Raw genomic sequence first — 20,000 nt, 5'->3', positions numbered from 1 at the left:
TTGCCGTGGTTGTAACAGCAAAGACGTCACGTTTTTTTCCAGTTCTGTTCCTCCTTCGTGGTACGGGTTTGAGCCTGCCGTCCTAATACCACTTTTTTTTTTTTTTTTTTTTTTGCTCAGCACACACCTCCAAACACCCGGGCAACACCAGGCACCCATGCTAGTATATATATATATATATAATTCCCTGAAACTGTGTTTCATGGTAAACAACTGATGATCTCTGAAATAATATTAGAACTAGCATAACTTCTTGGAAGCAAACTAATACAGTGATAGCAAAAGATTAATTGACTTACTAGTGAAATAGTTTTAAAACTTGGAATTTAGGATTAAAAAATAATTTTTTCTTGCTTTTTTTTTTTAATATGATTTCAAGGATTGAAAAACTTTCAACACACTCACACACGCATACACACACGCATATAATATAATATACATGCACTTTTGTACACACACACACACACGCGCGCGCGCATATAATATACAAACACTTTTGTACGCACACACGCATATAATATACAAACACTATTGTACGGTCTTTTTGACCTTCAGAGAAGAGATTTCTATTGTTGAACATTTAAAGTGAAAAATGATGAATGTATGTGTTCAATACGTATATTTATGCTTGTATAGATCTGATTTTCAGTGTACATGTGACCTTGGCAATCGAAGAATGTGAAAAGAAAAGAAAAAAAAAACAATAAAAAAATCTGCCTTTCTTTTCTAACTTAGCTTTCATCGAACCAATATAATCGATGTTTCCCATATTGTTTATCAGGGGAATTACTGAAAAACGAATCACAGCTTACAGATGAATAATTCCAAACAAAGTTTGCTCCTTCTTACGAATATGACGAATAAAAAGAAAAAAAAAATGGAAACGGAAGACGTAGAACTGAAGAACTGAATTTGATTTCTGCTTCACTATCCTTCAAAAGTCACAGCCTCGTTTTGAAATTCAATTTCAAAACGAGGCTGTGACTATTGGGTATCTTTTGGTATTTTTTGAACAACAAAGGGTATCTGAGGAGAAGGCGGTTGCCTAAAGTACACGGTGACCCCCCCCCCCATGAATTGCAAACCTTGATAAAGTTAATGAAATTCACAATTCTCTTTCCAAAACAAACTTATTTAGTACAAATAAGCCTCAGTCCGTACCTGAATTGTCCACCAAGTTTCAGTTATGTGTGTTCAACAGTTTTTTTTTTAATTTTTATTCATGTGAGACACATTATTGGTCGTCTCACGATAATGAATAATCTTCACAATCATCGGACTTCCATCACTCAGATTTGTATATGTGAAGTTATTTAAATAATATGTCAAAATAATTGGACATTATCCAGTATAGACAACAACACAAAAAAGTAATAAAAAAAAATAATTGTTACCAAAGGCAACATACAAGAAATAATTGTTACCAAAGGCAAAATGTCGCCTAAAGTATACAGTGACCCCCCCCACTCCCTAGAATTGCTTAACTTGTTATGCAGGGTGGAACGATAAAATTGTCGCCATTGTAAAGAAAACATTTCTTTTCCGTTTAATGAAAACCGTTTTGTTTATCTTTATTTTTTTGCAACCCATCTACTAGTTGGCCAGTTGTGTACAAATCTCAAGAGTGATAGGAGCCTTCAATCATGTCTGAAATCGAGATCGGATGCGCCACTGTACAACTCATGCTCTCTACCAATCCAAGTTATGAGAACAGGACCATTGCCAGCACCCTCAAAATGCATCACTGGATTGCCACGAATAATAGGGACGTGCCCAGGAAGATGAAAACAACGTTTTTAGCTATGGTTATTGTCTTTGATGTGGTTTCAAGTGAAGGCCACATCATGCCACCTCACAGACACAGCTTGAAAATCAACACCAAAGTATATCTGGATGTGCTGAAGAGTGTGGTGATCACCAGTTGCAATCATGTAGCTGCTGGCAAATCCTGGGTGTAGCCGCAGGACTCCGTGCCAGCTCACAAGTCCAAAAAGACTCAAGCTTGGCTTCAGAAGGAGTGCTACGACTTTGTACCCTTCTCTCATTGGCTCCCCTCTTCCACCGACCTGTACCCGCTGGACTACTTCATTTGGTCATAGGTCAGGAACATCACTGACATGATTTCACACAACACCAAAACCAGCTTGATCGCAGCCATCTGCTGCGTATTTGCTGAGCTCCTGCCAGCACTTGTGCGAAAGGCACTTGCGAACACATGTCGAGGCAGTGATTGAGGCTGAAAGCAGCTACATTGAATAGATGTCAGGTCTACTTCATAATCAAGTTACCTGAATTGACTTTGTTTTTTTATAAAAGTTTTAAAATAAAGCTGTAGAGTTGTTTTCTTAAGGGCGACACTTTTATCGATCCACCCTGTAGTTAATGAAATTCGCAATTCTTTCTCCAGTTCGAACTTGTTTATTACAAATAAACCTCCGTCCATACCTGAACTGTCCACCAAGTTTCAGTTATGAATGTTTCAACAGTTTTTTTTTTTTATTTACTGGGGATAGTTATTGGTCCTCTCTTGATACAGAAAAAGCTTCATAATCATTGGAGTTTAGCTATTCAGATTTGTATCTGTAGAGTTATCTAAATAATAATACCTACCAAAACGGTACATGACGTCACTTCCGGCAGATGATAGATAAACTCTTTGGACTTCAAAGGGTTTTTTTTCTGGAATTGGTCAACTCTTCGATTTGTTAGGCAAATAATATTGATTTAATTCACAAATGGTACAGATACAGTTCATGTTCTTTAAATTTTTGAGATGAGGATTGATAATCCGTATCATTTGGATGAATAGAGTACTGTTCACATCTTGGGTGTTATTCTCACAACGTTTCGTACGCATGCGTTCTTCTTTTTAAAATCTTTTTCCTTCTTCCTTGCCGTGACGTCACCTCGCACACAGCTCGGTCATTTGCATACAGCTGCCATACGCGCGCCCGCGTTCTGTTACACATGGAGTAGGACGGTTAATTAAGAAAAGAGCAGAATTGACTGAATCAACTCGGCAAAACTTCCTGATTCGGCTAAAAACTGATCTTTCATCTTTTTTTTTTTTTTTTTTTAAATCTGAGTTTGAACAGAACCTGAAGTTTATTTCCTCAATTAACTAAATTGGAAAACAAGCTTTTAAGATGGTCGCCATAATAAGACGCGCAAAGATATCAAATTTTAATGAAATCATCAGAGCATAATCTAGCAAGTACATTTTCTTGGTGCATTAAAAAAAAAAACAAAAAAAAACATTATTTACTCATTGGCTCATGTTTGCATATGTGCATAAAGAACTGATTTTACCTAGACTATAAATCATTAATTACCTCGAATATTTATCCATTATTAAATACGACCTCTTCTGCTTGGTCATTAATTTTTTTTTCAAACAACAACGATAGTTAATAACATTTTTTTTAATGCTTAATTATGTTGTATTTAGTAATACTTCTAAAATAAATTTTTGTTTATAATATTTACATTTTTCTTTGGTCGGTTATCATTATCTTGGTTGTTTTGATTTTTATGTTTATTTTTATTTATTTTTAACCTGTTTCCGTCCCAAATAAATCGCGCTGACGCATCGTTCCTCTCAAATAACAAAAGTTAAGCAACGTTCTGTTTAGATAGTACTTAGATAGGTGACCACTTTGAAATTCCAGATTTTCTTTTTATATTAAACAGTGACCACTTACCAAGGCCAAAAGACATTCGAATGTAAGTATTAATGTGATTATCAGCTAAATGAGGAATAATGTTATGAGAAGATTAGAAATTTGATAATTTTAGATCCTTTATAAATAAAATTATTCAAACACTGCAAACATTTTTAATATATATATATATATATATAACTACTTCATTTACTCACATAAAATTAATATACGAAAGTATAAATTTATGCATAAACTTTAAGTATTTACTTCAAAAGTGCTCAATACGTAGGTAGAGCGAGTTAGTAAGTTATAAAATATATATGGTGATTAAACTATAATGAATATTCCACGTTTCATCCACTCTAGGACTCTTCAGGCTTATGCGCAAATTTTGTGGTTGTCTGTCGTTTTTATATATGCACCTTCTATTGAGATTTTAGTTAGCCAATCAGCTTTCTAGTATCCACCGCGCCCTTCCTATCACCCAATGAACATGCACTTACCGGACAAAGGCCTATTTGACCTCTGGTTGACCTGTTCCTTTGTGTGTGCTCTATTTAGCCTGGATATCTAGTTTCTTGACCTGTTTTAAATCGAGGTTAGGGTTTTTTTATGTTAATTTTTATATATATATATATATATATATATATATATATATGTGTACATATATTTGACCTTTGAAAACTCAACCAAACTCCTCAGCTAATTTTGGGTCTAAACACTTGGAATTTTAGATGTAGGTTACTTGGACATGGATCACACTTTTTAATTTGATTTGAGCCCAAAACAATGAATGTTAAGGGGTCAAAGTTAAACAGAATTTGACATCATAACCAATTTTTGGTCTAAACATTTGTAATTTTGCATCAAAGTTCAAAAGATTTGACTTTTGCTGCCTCTAGCAAACTATTTAGCCAATTTTGAGTTTAAACGTTTGAAATTTCACATAAATGGTATTTAGACAGGCAGCAAGCTTTTTAATCAGTTTTGGGGCGAAATTTTAGCTGCCAAGAGGTCAAAGTTGAAAGAATTGACCTTTGCAGACTCTACCAAACTCCTCCGTTAATTTTGAGTCTAAACACTAAAATTTTAGATGTAGGTTACCTGGACATGAGTGAAACTTTTTAATATATATATACGTATGCACATAAACTTATGAACAGTACATAGGAGCTGAGCGGAATGAATTCTTAGTATACACTAAATTTAAAATATAAACTTTTATTTCAAATATAATTTAAAGAAAACAATTTAAGCACTATTATAAGCTCAATAGTGTAGGACTAGAACTACAAATACTTATTTTTATTACGTTAACTACATTGAATACAGGGAACAAACCCTGTTATGAATTCATCGAAAAATTAACCATTAAAATTCATTATGGTAATGCTCTAATCTCTTATATAAATAAAACAGTAGATGTATGTGTGTTTGTGTGAAAATATTTAACCGATAAACTCTTAAACAACTGGTCACATGACACTGAAATCAACAGCAAATAGTAATCATACACCGAGGATGGTTTTATAACGAGTAAAATCTTTGTTTGGATGAACTAGTAACGAATACAAAAATATGTCGGCAAATTGAAATGCAAAATGTTCATTTCAACCTGCCGACATATATCTATTACTTTTGCGCATGCCCAAATTCATTCATAGATTGAAGTGGTTTAATTTTAAATATTTATTTTCTAGCTCAAATGGTAGGGAACGTGGCTGAAGAGCTAAATGTTTTGGTTTCGATTCTAGCTGATGGCACTCAAGTAATTTTATATTTTATTATTCAGATCAGTACAATATATTAGGTACAATATAATATTCAATAGAAAATTGACTCTGTAATAAGGTATATATAAGGGGTATAATAAAGAATTCATGACCAGTTTTGTTCCTTGTATTCAAAGTGCTACTACAATAAAAAAAAATATAATCTATATATATATCTATAAAAGTGAGAATGTGTGTGAGGACACTTCTCAACCTATATACTTAACAAATTTTTTATATACAGACTTGAAACTTAGTATATAGACATACGGTATTTTTCTTCATAATAAATATGTATGAATTAGAATATATTTATGCATATTTTACGACCGGCAACGCCGGACAGCCTCCTAGTATATATATACATTATATATATGTAGTATATGCATATAATATATATATTACATCTATAGTATATATATATATATATATTATATGTTATGTAAATATCTATTATATATATAATATACATTTATATATACACATTATATATATTATGTAAATATATATTATATATATATAATATATATTTATATATATACATTATATATATTATGTAAATATATATTAGATATATAATATATATTTATATATATACATTATATATATTATGTAAATATATATTATATATATAATATATATTTCTATATATATGTTATATATAATATATATTTATATATATATTATACATAATATATATTATATATAATATATATTTATATACATTATATTTATATATAATATATGTATATTATATATAATATATAATATATCATATATATAATATATATACATAATCTATATGTAATATATATAATATATTATATATAATATATATTATATATAATACAAATTATGTATAATATATATTTGTATATAATACAAATTATGTATAATATATATTTATATATAATATATATAATATATTATATATATGAAGATTATATATGCAATATATATTTATATATAATATATATAATATGTACATATATATTATATATATAATATGTATATATATTATTTATGTATTATTTATATATAATATATATATATATATATATAACATGTATAATATATATGTATATATATAATATACTAGCAAAAGTACCCGTCGTTTACTGGTTCAAAAACAGCCTACAGAAAATGGATTCTGATTGATGAAAGTATGATAGGTTATGAAAAGGAAGGGTTGTAAAGAAATAGCTTCGAATTTGGGGGTATCAAAACCAAAGCAAAATATGATGAAAGTAAAAATAAAATAGATAAACACCATAATTTATTATACCATACCTGTTCACACTGAAACACTTCTCATAATATTCTGTGGATCTATATTAAAAAACCTTGTTAAACTTTGTGACATATTTCCATTCTATGGAGGTCAGGCGCGAACGAACACCCCATAATTTTATTATACCATATTTCTTCAAACTGAAACATAATTATCAAAGTATACTTACGCAGATAGATATGAAAAGTCTTTATTAAAGTGTGTGCCTATTTCCATTCTATGGAGATCGGGCGCGAAGGCAGACCCCACAATTTTATCATACCATCCCTATTGAAGTTAAAATATACTTATCACAGTATTCTTAGGTACATCTATATCAAAAACACTTGTAAACGTTTTTTTTTGTTTTTAATTTCTTATTTCCATACTTTGTGGACCAGGCGCGAACGCAGACCCCAGAATTTTAATGAATAATAATTATGTTACATGAAAAGGCTTGTCCCCTTTTCATGTAAGTAAAAATAAAGAGAATTAGTTAAATGAAAATAAAATCAGATAAAACGGGAATCGAACCCGGTAGATAAGTTTTAAAGAACAATAGGTTTTAAATGGAATGTCCAGTAAATTGTGTATTCTGTTAAAATATTTAATAAATACAAATTTGGCTGGAAACTATTCACATTCTTAGAAAGAATGCATAATAAAATATGGGTTACAGAATTAGATAAGTAGGTTAAATTCCTTTGTAAAACGACAAAGGAAAATGGGAAATTTCCTGGTCATCAGAAATGGTTTCAAACACGTGCAAATCGCGCATGTTGATGACACGTGAATTATAGTCACATTGGCCAGACATACATGTGATTTCTCAATATAGGAAAGAGTGCGAAGTTAGGTTAGTTAGAGAGAGTAGAGGAGTCAGAGACTCGAAGAGTCAAGAGAGGTTCAGACCGAACCTTGGCACCGTCTGGAAGCGAGAGGGTTTTAGAAGAAGATGTAAAGAAACTTTGAATTCCTGGATGCAAAGCCATTGGCCGGTCATATGGAAGAAATAAATGATCATCGTGTTCTTCATAACATGCGTCTTCGTGTTGTAATTCAACGGAAAAACGTATTGTCCATTTATGTATAAGAACCTTTGATAAAATCATCATCTAAAAAATATGTGTTAGAAAGTATATGTGTCAAACTATAAATGTTATATAAACACTCCCGTTTCATACAGAACTGTCAATAACATGAATGCCAATCTCTCGGTCTATCTATCTATATATCGAATCACCTTCTCAAAGTGTATTTATATGTACTCTCTCTCTCTCTTTATATATACTTGTTACTGTTCCGTCTGCCTGCTTCCCACCGGACTACAACTTGGATGTGTTCAAGTCCAACGTTAACAAATTCCTAATGAACCGCCCCCTTAAGTAAACACTTCATCAAATCTCCACACTAACGTAATGTACTTGCAATAACCCTTATCCCTGAGTGGCTTCCGGGCCTTGATAAGTGTCGATCACTGTGTAAAAAAAAAATGTCTCCATCTCTTCTAACAACATGATTAAGACACATGAGCACTCCTAAGACTCTTACTTAACATGAACAACAAAAGAACGTTCATCATCTAAATAACCATGAAAAAAGAAACTACAAAAAAATACAACAATTATGCCAGATTAGACATATAGCCTCCCCAAGGTCCCAGTTCTCTTTGTGCTTGTCCAACCGAGCTCTGGCTAGCGCTCTCTCCTCGGTCTTTCAGTCCTTCTTGACCCTTCTCGGCTTTTTGGTATCACTTTTGTATTGGGGGGGAGCGGTAATGAAACAATGGGGGGATGCATGATGAGGGTGTAGAACATGTAGATATGCAGCTTCGGTGTTCTTCATTCCCTGTAACGCTTATTCGTTATATTGTCTTCTTGTATTATTCTCCACATTCAAGGGTTTTCCTTAATATTTCAGTCGTTTTCATTATCGTTAGTCGTTGTACTTTTGCAGTTATTCCTCTGATTCCAATTTCTGACATTCTTTTTTCGAAGTTTTTTGGAATTGTTCCTAGTGCTCTTACTATTATCGGTACTATTTTGATTTTCTTCATCATCCAAATCCCTTTTAACTCTCTGGCTAGCTCTGTGTATTTGCTTCGTTTCTCCTTTTCTTTTATACTCACCCTGTGATCAGCTGGGACAGCAAAGTCTACGATTTGACAGGATTTTTCTTTCTTGTTAATTATTACGACATCTGGTCTTCTTGCTTGGATGAGTTTGTCTATCTATATGTCCATGTCCCATAGGATTTTGTGGTTCTCGTTTTCGAGTGCTGTTCCGGGTTTATGCTTGTACCATTTGTCTGTATGCTCAAAATGCAGTTGTTTGCACAATTCCCAGTGCACTGTCCTCCCCACTTGGTCATGCCTGTTTTTGTATTCCTTTTGGGCCAGTTTGCTGCATTCACTAACTATATAGTTTATCTTTTGTCTCTTTGTCCACATAGTCTGCATTTGCTGTTTTCTTGTGTTTTATCGATCCTTGCTTTGATATGCTTGGTTCTTATCGAGTTATTTTGTGCTGCAGTTATTAGAGATTAAGTTTCTCGGTTTATATGTCCTTTTCGCATCCATGTCCAGGTGTTTTCTTTATTCTCATCTTTTGTCATTCTTATGAATCTTCCGTGGAGTTGTTTCTCTTCCCATTTCTCTTTTCTCGTTTTGTCGTGTGTCTCTCTGTTTTCTGTTTTGTTGTTTGTTCAGTGTCTCTCACTGCCATATTTATCCTTTCAGTGTTTTGCATTATGTATTTTTATAGTTCTTTTTTCGTATCCTTCACACAGTCTTCTATACAGATCAGTCCTCTCCTGACATCTTTCTTTTTCACGTAGAGTCTGTCAATATCGTCCTTTGGGTGTAGTGCATTATACATGGTCATGAGTTTCCTGGTTTTCTGGTCGAGTTGTCTCAGTTCTTCTTTTGTCCACCCTATAATAATGATAATGCCCATGTATTTATACCTTTTATTAGGTTTCTGCTACAGAATTTTGTTTCCAGGAGTTTTCTTGTTCTCCTGAGGTATTCCTTTCCAATTTTCTCTTTCATTTCTGTTGCTCTGATGGTGTCCGCTTCCAGAATTCCCAAGTATTTATAGCCATCTTGTTCCTCTAGTGCTCTCATTTCTGTTTGGTTGAGTAGTTCCATGCCTTCTGTCGTTTTCAGTTTTCCCTTTCTTATAACTAGTTGTGCGCACTTTTCCATTCCAAATTCCATTTGGATATCTTGGCTGAAGATCCTGGTAGCGTTAATTAGTGTCTCTAGCTCCTTTTCAATCTTGCAAAATTTTTCAGATCGCCCATGTATATCAGGTGGTTCATTTTTTTTCCTCTGTATTGGAGAACTTGTATCCGGCTTGGCACTTTCTCAGAATACTTTCAAGGGCATCATGGCTATGATGAACAATAATGGTGATAGTGAGTCTCCTTGGAAGATGCCTCTTTGTATGTTAATTTTTGTTATGTGTTGTCCATCAGCTGTCAATCCCAGTCTCCATGTTTTCATTGCATTTTCTATTATGTTGGTGATCCCGCTTGGTATTTTATACATTTTTAAGCATTCTGTTATCCATGCTTGGGGGATCCTGTTGTACTCTTTTTTGTAGTCGATCCATGCCATGGCTAAATTCTTTCTCCTCCTTTTTACCTCTTTAGGATCTTTTGATCTATATATAACAGGTCATGTGTTCCTCTTTTTCCTTTTTGGCATCCTTTCTGCTCCTCGGGGATGAGTCCACGGTTATTCAGGGAGTGGTAGATTTGTTCCCTCAGTTGTGCTGTCAGTATCTTCCACATAGTTGGTAAGCACGTGATTGGCCTTTAGTTGTTAGGGACGGTTCCTTTCTCCGTGTCCTTCTGTAGCAGTGTAGTTCTACCTTTTGTCATCCAGTCTGGTACGCTTGCTTCCTGTATACATTTTCTCAGGTTTTAGGCTAGCCTTTCGTGTAAGGTTGTGAATTTTTTGAACCAGTATGCATTCATCCCGTCGTGCCCTGGTGCTCTCAACTTTGTCATTTTTCCTATGGTTTTCTTTAGGGTTTCCTTGCTGATTTCATTCACTGTTCCTTCTTCTATTTGTTGTAACTCTTCTTTCATGTCTTTCAGCCATTCGGCTATTACTATTATTATTATTATTATTATTATTATTATTGCTGTTATTACTATTGCTGTTATTATTATTATTATTATTATTATTATTATTATTGCTATTATTACTATTGCTGTTATTATTATTATTATTATTATTATTATTATTATTGTTATTATCATTATTGTTATTATTATTATTATTGGTATTATTACTATTGTTGTTGTTGTTGAAGAAGAAGAAGAAGAAGAAGAAGAAGAAGAAGAAGAAGAAGAAGAAGAAAGGGCTTTCTAAATAACGTCATTATTAAGGGAAAACATTAACTTGGAAGGGGGGATACCAGAAGTGAAAACGAAACAGTAATCGTAAAGATAATCATTATGTCTCAAGAATGACTTACCTCCCTTAGTTTATCCTCTTCGGGTCTTGTTAGAGTTGGGGAGACTGTATGGGCATTATATTCGGAGCTTCGATTCGCTGAAAATATCAAAATTAAAAATTATGAGTGGAATGCTATTTGGTTTGAAGACTTTTAAATATTTCATTGATTTCAAATTGAATTCCTAATTACAGTAAATATTATCGTTATCAAAATATTGTGTTCAACGTCCGTTTTACGTGTTGGCATGTGTTGGAAAGGTTTGCGGAAGTGACTGTTAAACTTGTGACGTGGTCTCTGGCCTTGGTAGAGGCCATCTTGGATAACGATAGCGTCGATAGGAATCGCCAAGAATCACACTAACATTTAATATAGGAGTATAAAAGTTATTGTTTTAGCGAAGGAAGTAGCTAAAGGATTTATATGGAACATAACAAAATGAAAATAAAATGAAATATTGAAATAATAAAATGAAAATAAAATAAAATATTGAAATAATAATATGAAAATAAAATAAAATATTGAAATAATAAAATGAAAATAAAATGAAATATTGAAATAATAAAATGAAAATAAAATGAAATATTGAAATAATAAAATGAAAATAAAATAAAATATTGAAATAATAAAATGAAAATAAAATGAAATATTGAAATAATAAAATGAAAATAAAATGAAATATTGAAATAATAAAATGAAAATAAAATGAAATATTGAAATAATAAAATGAAAATAAAATGAAATATTGAAATAATAAAATGAAAATAAAATAAAATATTGAAATAATAAAATGAAAATAAAATGAAATATTGAAATAATAAAATGAAAATAAAATGAAATATTGAAATAATAAAATGAAAATAAAATGAAATATTGAAATAATAAAATGAAAATAAAATAAAATATTGAAATAATAAAATGAAAATAAAATGAAATATTGAAATAAAAAAATGAAAATAAAATAAAATATTGAAATAATAAAATAAAAATAAAATGAAATATTGAAATAACAAAATGAAAATAAAAGGAAATATTGAAATAATAAAATGAAAATAAAATGAAATATTGAAATAACAAAATGAAAATAAAAGGAAATATTGAAATAATAGAAAAGTCACCAGATAGTAAGTACTGTCTAAATTTTATATATATTTTTTATATATATCTTGTATATTTTTATTAACTAAAAATTATAGAGATAATACGAGTAACTAACAATGAAAACATATATAAAAACGCCGATAACGAAGAAAGGGTGAAAAGTAGTAGAGTGATTCAACCAAACACTATATAAAAATTTTGTAAAAGAGAAATTGAGAAAAACGAAATTTTATACGAAATTATTTTTTTTATATAAGAATGCAAAGGTTATTTTCAATTTATGTTCATTTTCATATCGACATTTTGATACGAACTTGTTTTATTAATTATTTACGTAATTTAATTAAGTTTGAAAAATAAGTTATTTCTTTTTTTTTCTTCTTCATCTCAACCACCGGCAGGGAGGAGGGAAGCAAGTCTCAAAGAAGAGAACTCTGTGACTCACATAATAGTCTTCATCAACTGGCGCACATCTATACACGCACTAACAAAAACAAGCAAAACGTGCGCACATACACAATGCCACGCTGCCAAACACTCACATAAGTTAGTATTTACACTCTGGACATTTTGACTTGGGGCTACTCTTCACTTTATGTTTTTAATCAAACACGTGTTCTACTGGGAACAGTTTTATGATTGAAAATAACCTTTGCATTCTTATTTCTTAGAAATTCCGATAAAACCTGGTCGAAAAAACAATTTTCAGCAGACTTCACCAGCCGCCCCGAAAGACACGAGAACGTACGCTCTTTATGCCCACCACTAGCAGATGAGAGGCAATGACGTGGTCTCTGGCCTTGGTGTCTGGTCGTCCTCTTAGATATGCTTTGTATCGGTGAATGCTCCGACGAACTGCAAGCACTTGTACCCCCTCGACGTAAATAACCCCGACAAACCCAACAAGCAGCAAAATCCCACCCCTTCACAGTTGAGATCCCTAGATGTAAGAGAGCCTTCTACTCTAATAGTTTCTTCCCCAGAACCGCTAGACTTTGGAATTCTTTTTCCGGGTTTCTGCTTCTCCAACTGTGCTGACATGCAGAAGTTCAAGTATAACGTGAACCGACATCTTGCTGCCCAACTCCCCACATAGTACCCCTGTAGCTTATGTCCCTGATAGTAGCCCCCTACATCAAAGTGGCAATGTGCCTTGTTTGGGGTGAAAATGTAAAAAAAAATCTCTTCCATAAGTATCGATAATCAATAATCGAAATAAGTTGATGAAAAAAAGAATAGGCGATTTTGACAAAGGTTAACGTCTTACACAGCCTAACATCACAAGTGCATTTACCACATAAGGCAACAGGCCCGACACATAAAATCAACAGTAGCTTCTTTGATATGATAGGTCCGCGTTCGAAATGAATGTTTCTGTTTAGAGCACAATTGAACTATGATACTTGACTTTTGCATTTTAAACTTTAATTCAAACGATTATATATACAAAATATTTTTAAAAAATCAACAGTAGGTTCTCTACAGTGCAATGTGGACTACAATGCATTATGGACTAAGTCACAGCGTGAAGGCATGTGAAGCTTCCTCCTGGTGCACTGCGATGGGTCTTCAACTAAAGCCGGTTTTGATTTGATTGAAACTGGACAATTTCACCGATTTCAATGACAATAAAAATATCGGAGTGCGAAACATTCATTGATCTTCATGTTCAATCCCGGAAAACATCAGGAATCTCTGTCAGTTCAAAAATAAAAACAATATTCTTTTCATTGTTTCAAAGAAAATATAATGAATAAGTATTGAACAAGTTTTACGAAACTTTAAGAAAATGAAAAATTTAAATCAAGAAAAAAACACTCGTTGTAAGGTAAGTTTCATGAATAAATATTTAGTTTAGATTTTTTGTATTTGTTTATACTTTTTTTTCTTGTATGATTGTTGTTTTTGTTCAAATCAAGATAAATATTTAGTATTTTTTCAAGTATAATAAACTTATAATAGCAAATAAATGTTTTCTTAAATGACGTTGGATGCTGAGATTTCATTGGCTCAGAGTTTCAGCACCTTTCGGCGTTTTACGTAAACTGGCCGTAAAATTCCGAAAGTAGCACGATACGTATTATGAACAAGTACCAAAAACTTCTGGACAACGTCTATCGTCTTGCCACCCACATCTTTCGCATACTCTCATATATACGTATTATGTTATTTATTCACTAGTGGGGGGCGGTGGTAAAATACGCTTAAATATGATATTTTAATATGTCCAGATTTCATATGTATTATTATAGTCGTGATTTCAAAAGTAAAAAAAAATATTTGATTGCCATCAGCTAGAATAGAAACCGAAAGCAAAACCGTAGCATTCAAAGCTGGTGACGTTACCACTGTACCAGTGTTACACGCATATGAACTGATTAAAAATAAACTAAGATGAATGTATAAAATGTATAACGATTTTTTTTTTTCAATTTTTACCCATTTTTTACCCCTTAAAAACTATTTTAACCGGCTAAAGACCCATGAAAGAACGGTGCATAAAAATTCCAATCATTTGAGGTCCTTGGGGCCGATCTGCGACCTCTAGTTTCGGAAGAGGTAGAGTTTGGAAATATGGAGACAGACAGTCAGACAGACAGATATAGTGAGTTTTATGAATTAGATAATTTATTTTTAAGAAAATTATGAACCTGAAATCCCTTCAGCTATGAGCAAAATAGTAAACTGTGTTCATTTGTTTGGAATGGATCGTTAAAAAAAGTAAAACCATACGAATCAGTTATGTGGGATTCGAGGGTGGCTTGCCTAGCCAGCCACTCTCGACTCGCACAATGCTGGATTCTCGAATCGTACAATGCTGAGGCTTTACATTTTTAACGATCCATTACAGACTTATAGATAAGCACAGGTTGTTGTTGCTATAGGTTTCCAGATTCTTTTTAGATACTAACAGGAGGAGCCAGTTGAAGGTTGCACACATCCGTCAGTGAAAGTGTTTCTATGGATCGGAAAAGTCAGTTCGTGTCCATTATCCAATTATCTTTCGTCAACTCATTTAAAATATCATATTTTGACATGTGTTAAAAATGTGAACATACCTGTGCCTAACTCTCGTCACAGGATGAATAATCATATTTGACAATTTAACTCTATGAGTCAAAGAGAGGAGGCTTAATCTTAAAAATAACTCATAATGATAAAAAAATATGCAAATTTAAGTTATATGAGAAAATATTAGTTAAGTTTTTTTTTATTATTGAGTAATATCGTTTTGATTTTTTATCGATTAGTTTCCTCTTTTCCTGACGGTTAATTTTGTCTCCATTTTCTTATTGGTTAGTTTTGTGTTCTTTTTCTTGTCGATTAGTTTCGTCTCCTGTTTCTTATCGATCAGTTTTGTTCACTTTTTATTATCGATTAGTTTTGTTTTGTTTTTTCTTGTCAATCAGTTTTGTCCACCTTTAATTATCGATTAGTCTCATCCCCTTTTTTATCGATTAGTTGTGTCTTCTTTTTTCTTATTCAACAGTTTTTTACCTTTAATTGTCGATTAGTCTTGTCTCCATTTTATCGATTAGTTTTATCCATATTTTCTTATTGATTAGTTTTGTCCCTATTTTTATCGATTACTTTCGACTTCTTTTATCAATAGTTCTGTCTTCTTTTTCTTGTGTATTAGTTTTGTCTTCTTTTACTGATCGATTAGTTTCATTTCCTTTTTTCTTATCAATTATCGATCGACTTTTTCTTATCGATTAGTTTTGTCTATTTCTTCTTATCGATTAGTTTTGTCTATTTCTTCTCATCTATTATTTTTGTCTATTTCATCTTATCGATTATTTTTGTATATTTCTTCTTATCGATTAGTTTTGTCTATTTCTTCTTATCGATTAGTTTTGTCTGTTTCTTCTTATCGATTAGTTTTGTCTATTTCTTCTTATCGATTAGTTTCGTCTATTTCTTCTCATCTATTATTTTTGTATATTTCTTCTTATCGATTAGTTTTGTCTATTTCTTCTTATCGATTAGTTTTGTCTATTTCTTCTTATCGATTAGTTTTGTCTATTTCTTCTTATCGATTAGTTTTGTCTATTTCTTCTTATCGATTAGTTTTGTCTATTTCTTCTTATCGATTAGTTTTTCTATTTCTTCTCATCTATTTCTCGTCTATTTCTTCTTATCGATTAGTTGCACCTTCTTTTCCATATATATTCGTATCCTCTTCTTGTTCTTACTATCTTCGTTTCAATGATTTCAAACAGTGAGTAGAAATTAAAATATGAACTATAGTATGAGCTAGTTGAATAATAATAAAGAAAGCGAATATACATACTGCAAAACCTAACAACTAACTTGTACATGTACAAACATCTGCACACACCCATTGCATATTCACAAATGAGTGCTCAGCTTTATTTATTTGACCATGTTGCAGCTAGCATCCATTATTATTGGCATTTCATTTTTGATTTCTGCCTAATTATTACGTGTAAGATTTTGACATGATTCAGCGTCCGCACAATATCGTTGCGCACTTGATCATCTTGCCAAAATGTCCACCAATTCCAGAAGATATCAATTCACGGCTAAGCGCAATTAATCACATAATTTGTCCGCCATTTCAGCCCCCGCTTGAATCTAGTTTGACCTTTGAGCCACGGAAGCTGGAATCGAGGAGGGTGCTCTGTATTAATTCTCATAAACATCGTATTGCAACTGAGGGATCTCCTAAACAAAATCTCATAAGGTTTTCGCGTCAGAAATAAACACCTGATTTCCGCGCTGCGATGAGGTTTCATGTTTGCGCCCTCGGTCACGGACAAAGTGACAAATGAAATGTGCAAACAACTAACGTTACCTCTTAAAGGGTTCCTTCGTGGCTCATCTGGTTATCATATTGGTCAGCTTTTTCCACAGTTATTTGAAAAGATATAAACTTTCCAATTAATTTTAGAATCCCCATACCCACCCATAAAAATACCACCCATGAAATGTTACAATCCTTTTCTGCTTTGACTTTGGCTGTGATGATAAATCATGAATAATCTGGGGACTGTTTAACGGATATGATCTATTAAATCAGATAAGAATTGGGAAATAAATTATCGTGCGGTAGATGTGAAGCCCATTTGGGATCGCACCTCCTTCTGATGAGCCGATCACAACAGTGTCCCCTCAACATCCAAATGGAATAGCGTTTGTTCCATCCTGTTAGAACAACTGTTCATCCTCCACAATACCGCTGTTGTGTTCCTGCTATGTTTAAAAAAGAAATAACGACACACTGATATATAAAAATAGAACAATACTAGCAGGTTGATCGGCATTGCCCGGCCGAACCAAATACGCATAAATATTATATTTTATTTCATACAGAAACTGAGGCATGTGTATACGAGTATTATGTTTTTTTTCCAAACAGTCGCTTCTTGTCAGTAAAAAAAAAAAAAAAATACTCGAGCTGAGATCGAAACCAGAACCTAAAGACAATGAGTCGCGTACGATAACCATTATGCCAGCCAAAATCGTTCTTTAAAAAGTGTTTTCAAACCTACTTATTCTTAACATAAGAAATCTGTCATGTGAACAATTCAGGCATGCACATTCGTGAAACAGTTGAAAAACAGATAAAGGTCCAATGTCTCCACCGTACCAATTTTCTGATTTTAACCCATTAGCGACCGTTATTTTTTTCGAGTAAAATCACATTTAAAAGTTTTCTGAATATCTTGTACACCAAATTTCGAGTCTATAGGTAGAAAAATTTCTTGAGTATATAGGTTGAGAATTGTCCTCACACACATTCTCACTTCTATAGATATATTGATATCGTTATATATTTTTATTTTCGGTGACGGTTATGGGTAACTGGTTGTTAGGAGGGAAATGCCCGCATAGAAATTCGACAGCTTGATTTTTCTCAGACCACAATCGTCAACCAACAACTTTTTTCAGATTACCATTTGTAATGCCCCCTTAGAGTGGCATTGTCATTGTAGCCATACCATAAGTGCTTTTTTTGTCATTATAATTTCACTGAATTGGCCTGGTTTTCATTACACCTGTGTAAGTCTGTGCAAAATGTAACCTTTCAGACATCATACGTTTGACTTACGTTCTTTTTGACAATTGATCAAGTTTGTTGTTTCCATATCCCGGTGTCTATCAGGTTTATAATACATATTCAAATGATCTTTTGGTACATTTGATAAACATTTTATTCTTCTTCCAGGAGCATGCTGTTGTCAAAGCGATTTCTCGGTACACACAGCATAAGTATTAAACAAGATGTCAGATCCATAATTTTTATTCAACGGACCTTTTGCTACATTTGATAATTATTTTGTTGTTTCTTACATTTGTGGCTTGGTGTACATTTTTATCAAAATGATTTCTCAATATACACACAGCCTTGATATCCAACACATCTTCATCTCCACAAGGCTGCCCAACACTTCTTAATGATCACGAGTATATAGTCAGTATTGATCATGATAAACGCTGAATAATAAAACAATAGACTCTCGGACATTCACGACATAAACTGTGTTTTCTCCACATTAAAAAACTATTCTAATAGCAATTACAAAAAATATTTGATTTTGACTAGCCTTTTTACTTTTCACGTATATATATATATATATATATATATATATATATATATATATATATATATACTAATATCAAAAGAAAAATTATTAAACAAACAACTAGATGTAATCCACGGATGTTTGCACAGCAACAAATATTTAATTTCACGCACTAGAGCAGATTAGGAAAAAAATAGTAAAAACGAAACGTGTAATATAAGGAAAGATAAAAGATGCAAGGGAAGTAATCCTAGATATAAAAAATGATTCCATGAGAGTGACCCCCCCTTAAAACAGAAGGATCGAGTAATAATACGAATTCAAACACCAAGCAAAACAGGAATATTAAAATAAACACGCAAAAATGTAGAAATAAAAATTATATAAAATTATATGATAATTGGAAAAAAAACAAATAGAAAAAAAGGGGAAATTAAAACAAAAATAAAAAATTAATAAATAAAAAATAAAAAAAAATAAAAATAAGAAACTACGGGTTAAAACGGAAAACTATCTTCACATAACACAAAAGATGGAGGAAGCGAGGAGGAATGGCATTGGAATCTTTTTACCCGATTACGATGTTCAGCGTGTTAAAAATATACCTTTTGCTGTAAAAATCTAATGGGTAAACATCTGAAGACATTGGTGGGGACAGGATATTTTTATGGACACATAAATCGTAAAATTGCCTACCCAGCTGTAATGGAAAAAATCCAGGAAATAAACGAAGGTTATAAAAAGAAAACGTGGATCTTTAAATTTTCAACAAAAATTTACACTATATATATATATATATATATATATATATATATATATATATATATATATTATTGGTACAAATATATTTTATTTTGTTGGATTTCATACAAATAAACTTTGATCTATATCTGACTTACTAAGTTTCAGTCATTAATTTCCCACAGTTTTATTTTATACTTCTGTTCAATGATGAGCACATCTAAGAACAAAGTGAAGTATCTGTTCTGATATTACACTTCATCTTTTCTATTCTCAGTTAGTGAAGGAGAAATACTTATAGACTAAGGGAATTTTTTGTTGTTACTTCAATCCAAGGTGTTTTGGGAAGCTGGGGTTTTTCCTACATTAAAACCCGAGTTTGTGTCAAACTCTATCCTCATGGGGAAGCTAGAAAAACAGGTTTAAACACATCTGTA

General features: G+C 32.2%; 1 protein-coding gene across 1 annotated transcript in view; it reads right to left on the bottom strand.

The window, feature by feature from the left end:
- LOC145252797 (osmotic avoidance abnormal protein 3-like) overlaps positions 1-20,000 on the bottom strand; it is a 2,582,558-nt gene that overhangs the window by 273,128 nt on the left and 2,289,430 nt on the right. The window contains exon 14 of the mRNA XM_080112744.1: positions 11,192-11,268. Coding sequence (XP_079968870.1) covers positions 11,192-11,268 — 77 coding nt within the window. The remainder of the gene's footprint in view (positions 1-11,191; positions 11,269-20,000) is intronic.

This window comes from Euprymna scolopes, chromosome 29 (assembly GCF_053919585.1).
Source record: "Euprymna scolopes isolate OS-2025 chromosome 29, ASM5391958v1, whole genome shotgun sequence".
NCBI classification, from domain to species: Eukaryota; Metazoa; Mollusca; class Cephalopoda; order Sepiida; family Sepiolidae; genus Euprymna; species Euprymna scolopes.
Note: the sequence above shows the minus strand (reverse complement) of the source record. Positions and strands in the feature narration are given on the sequence as shown.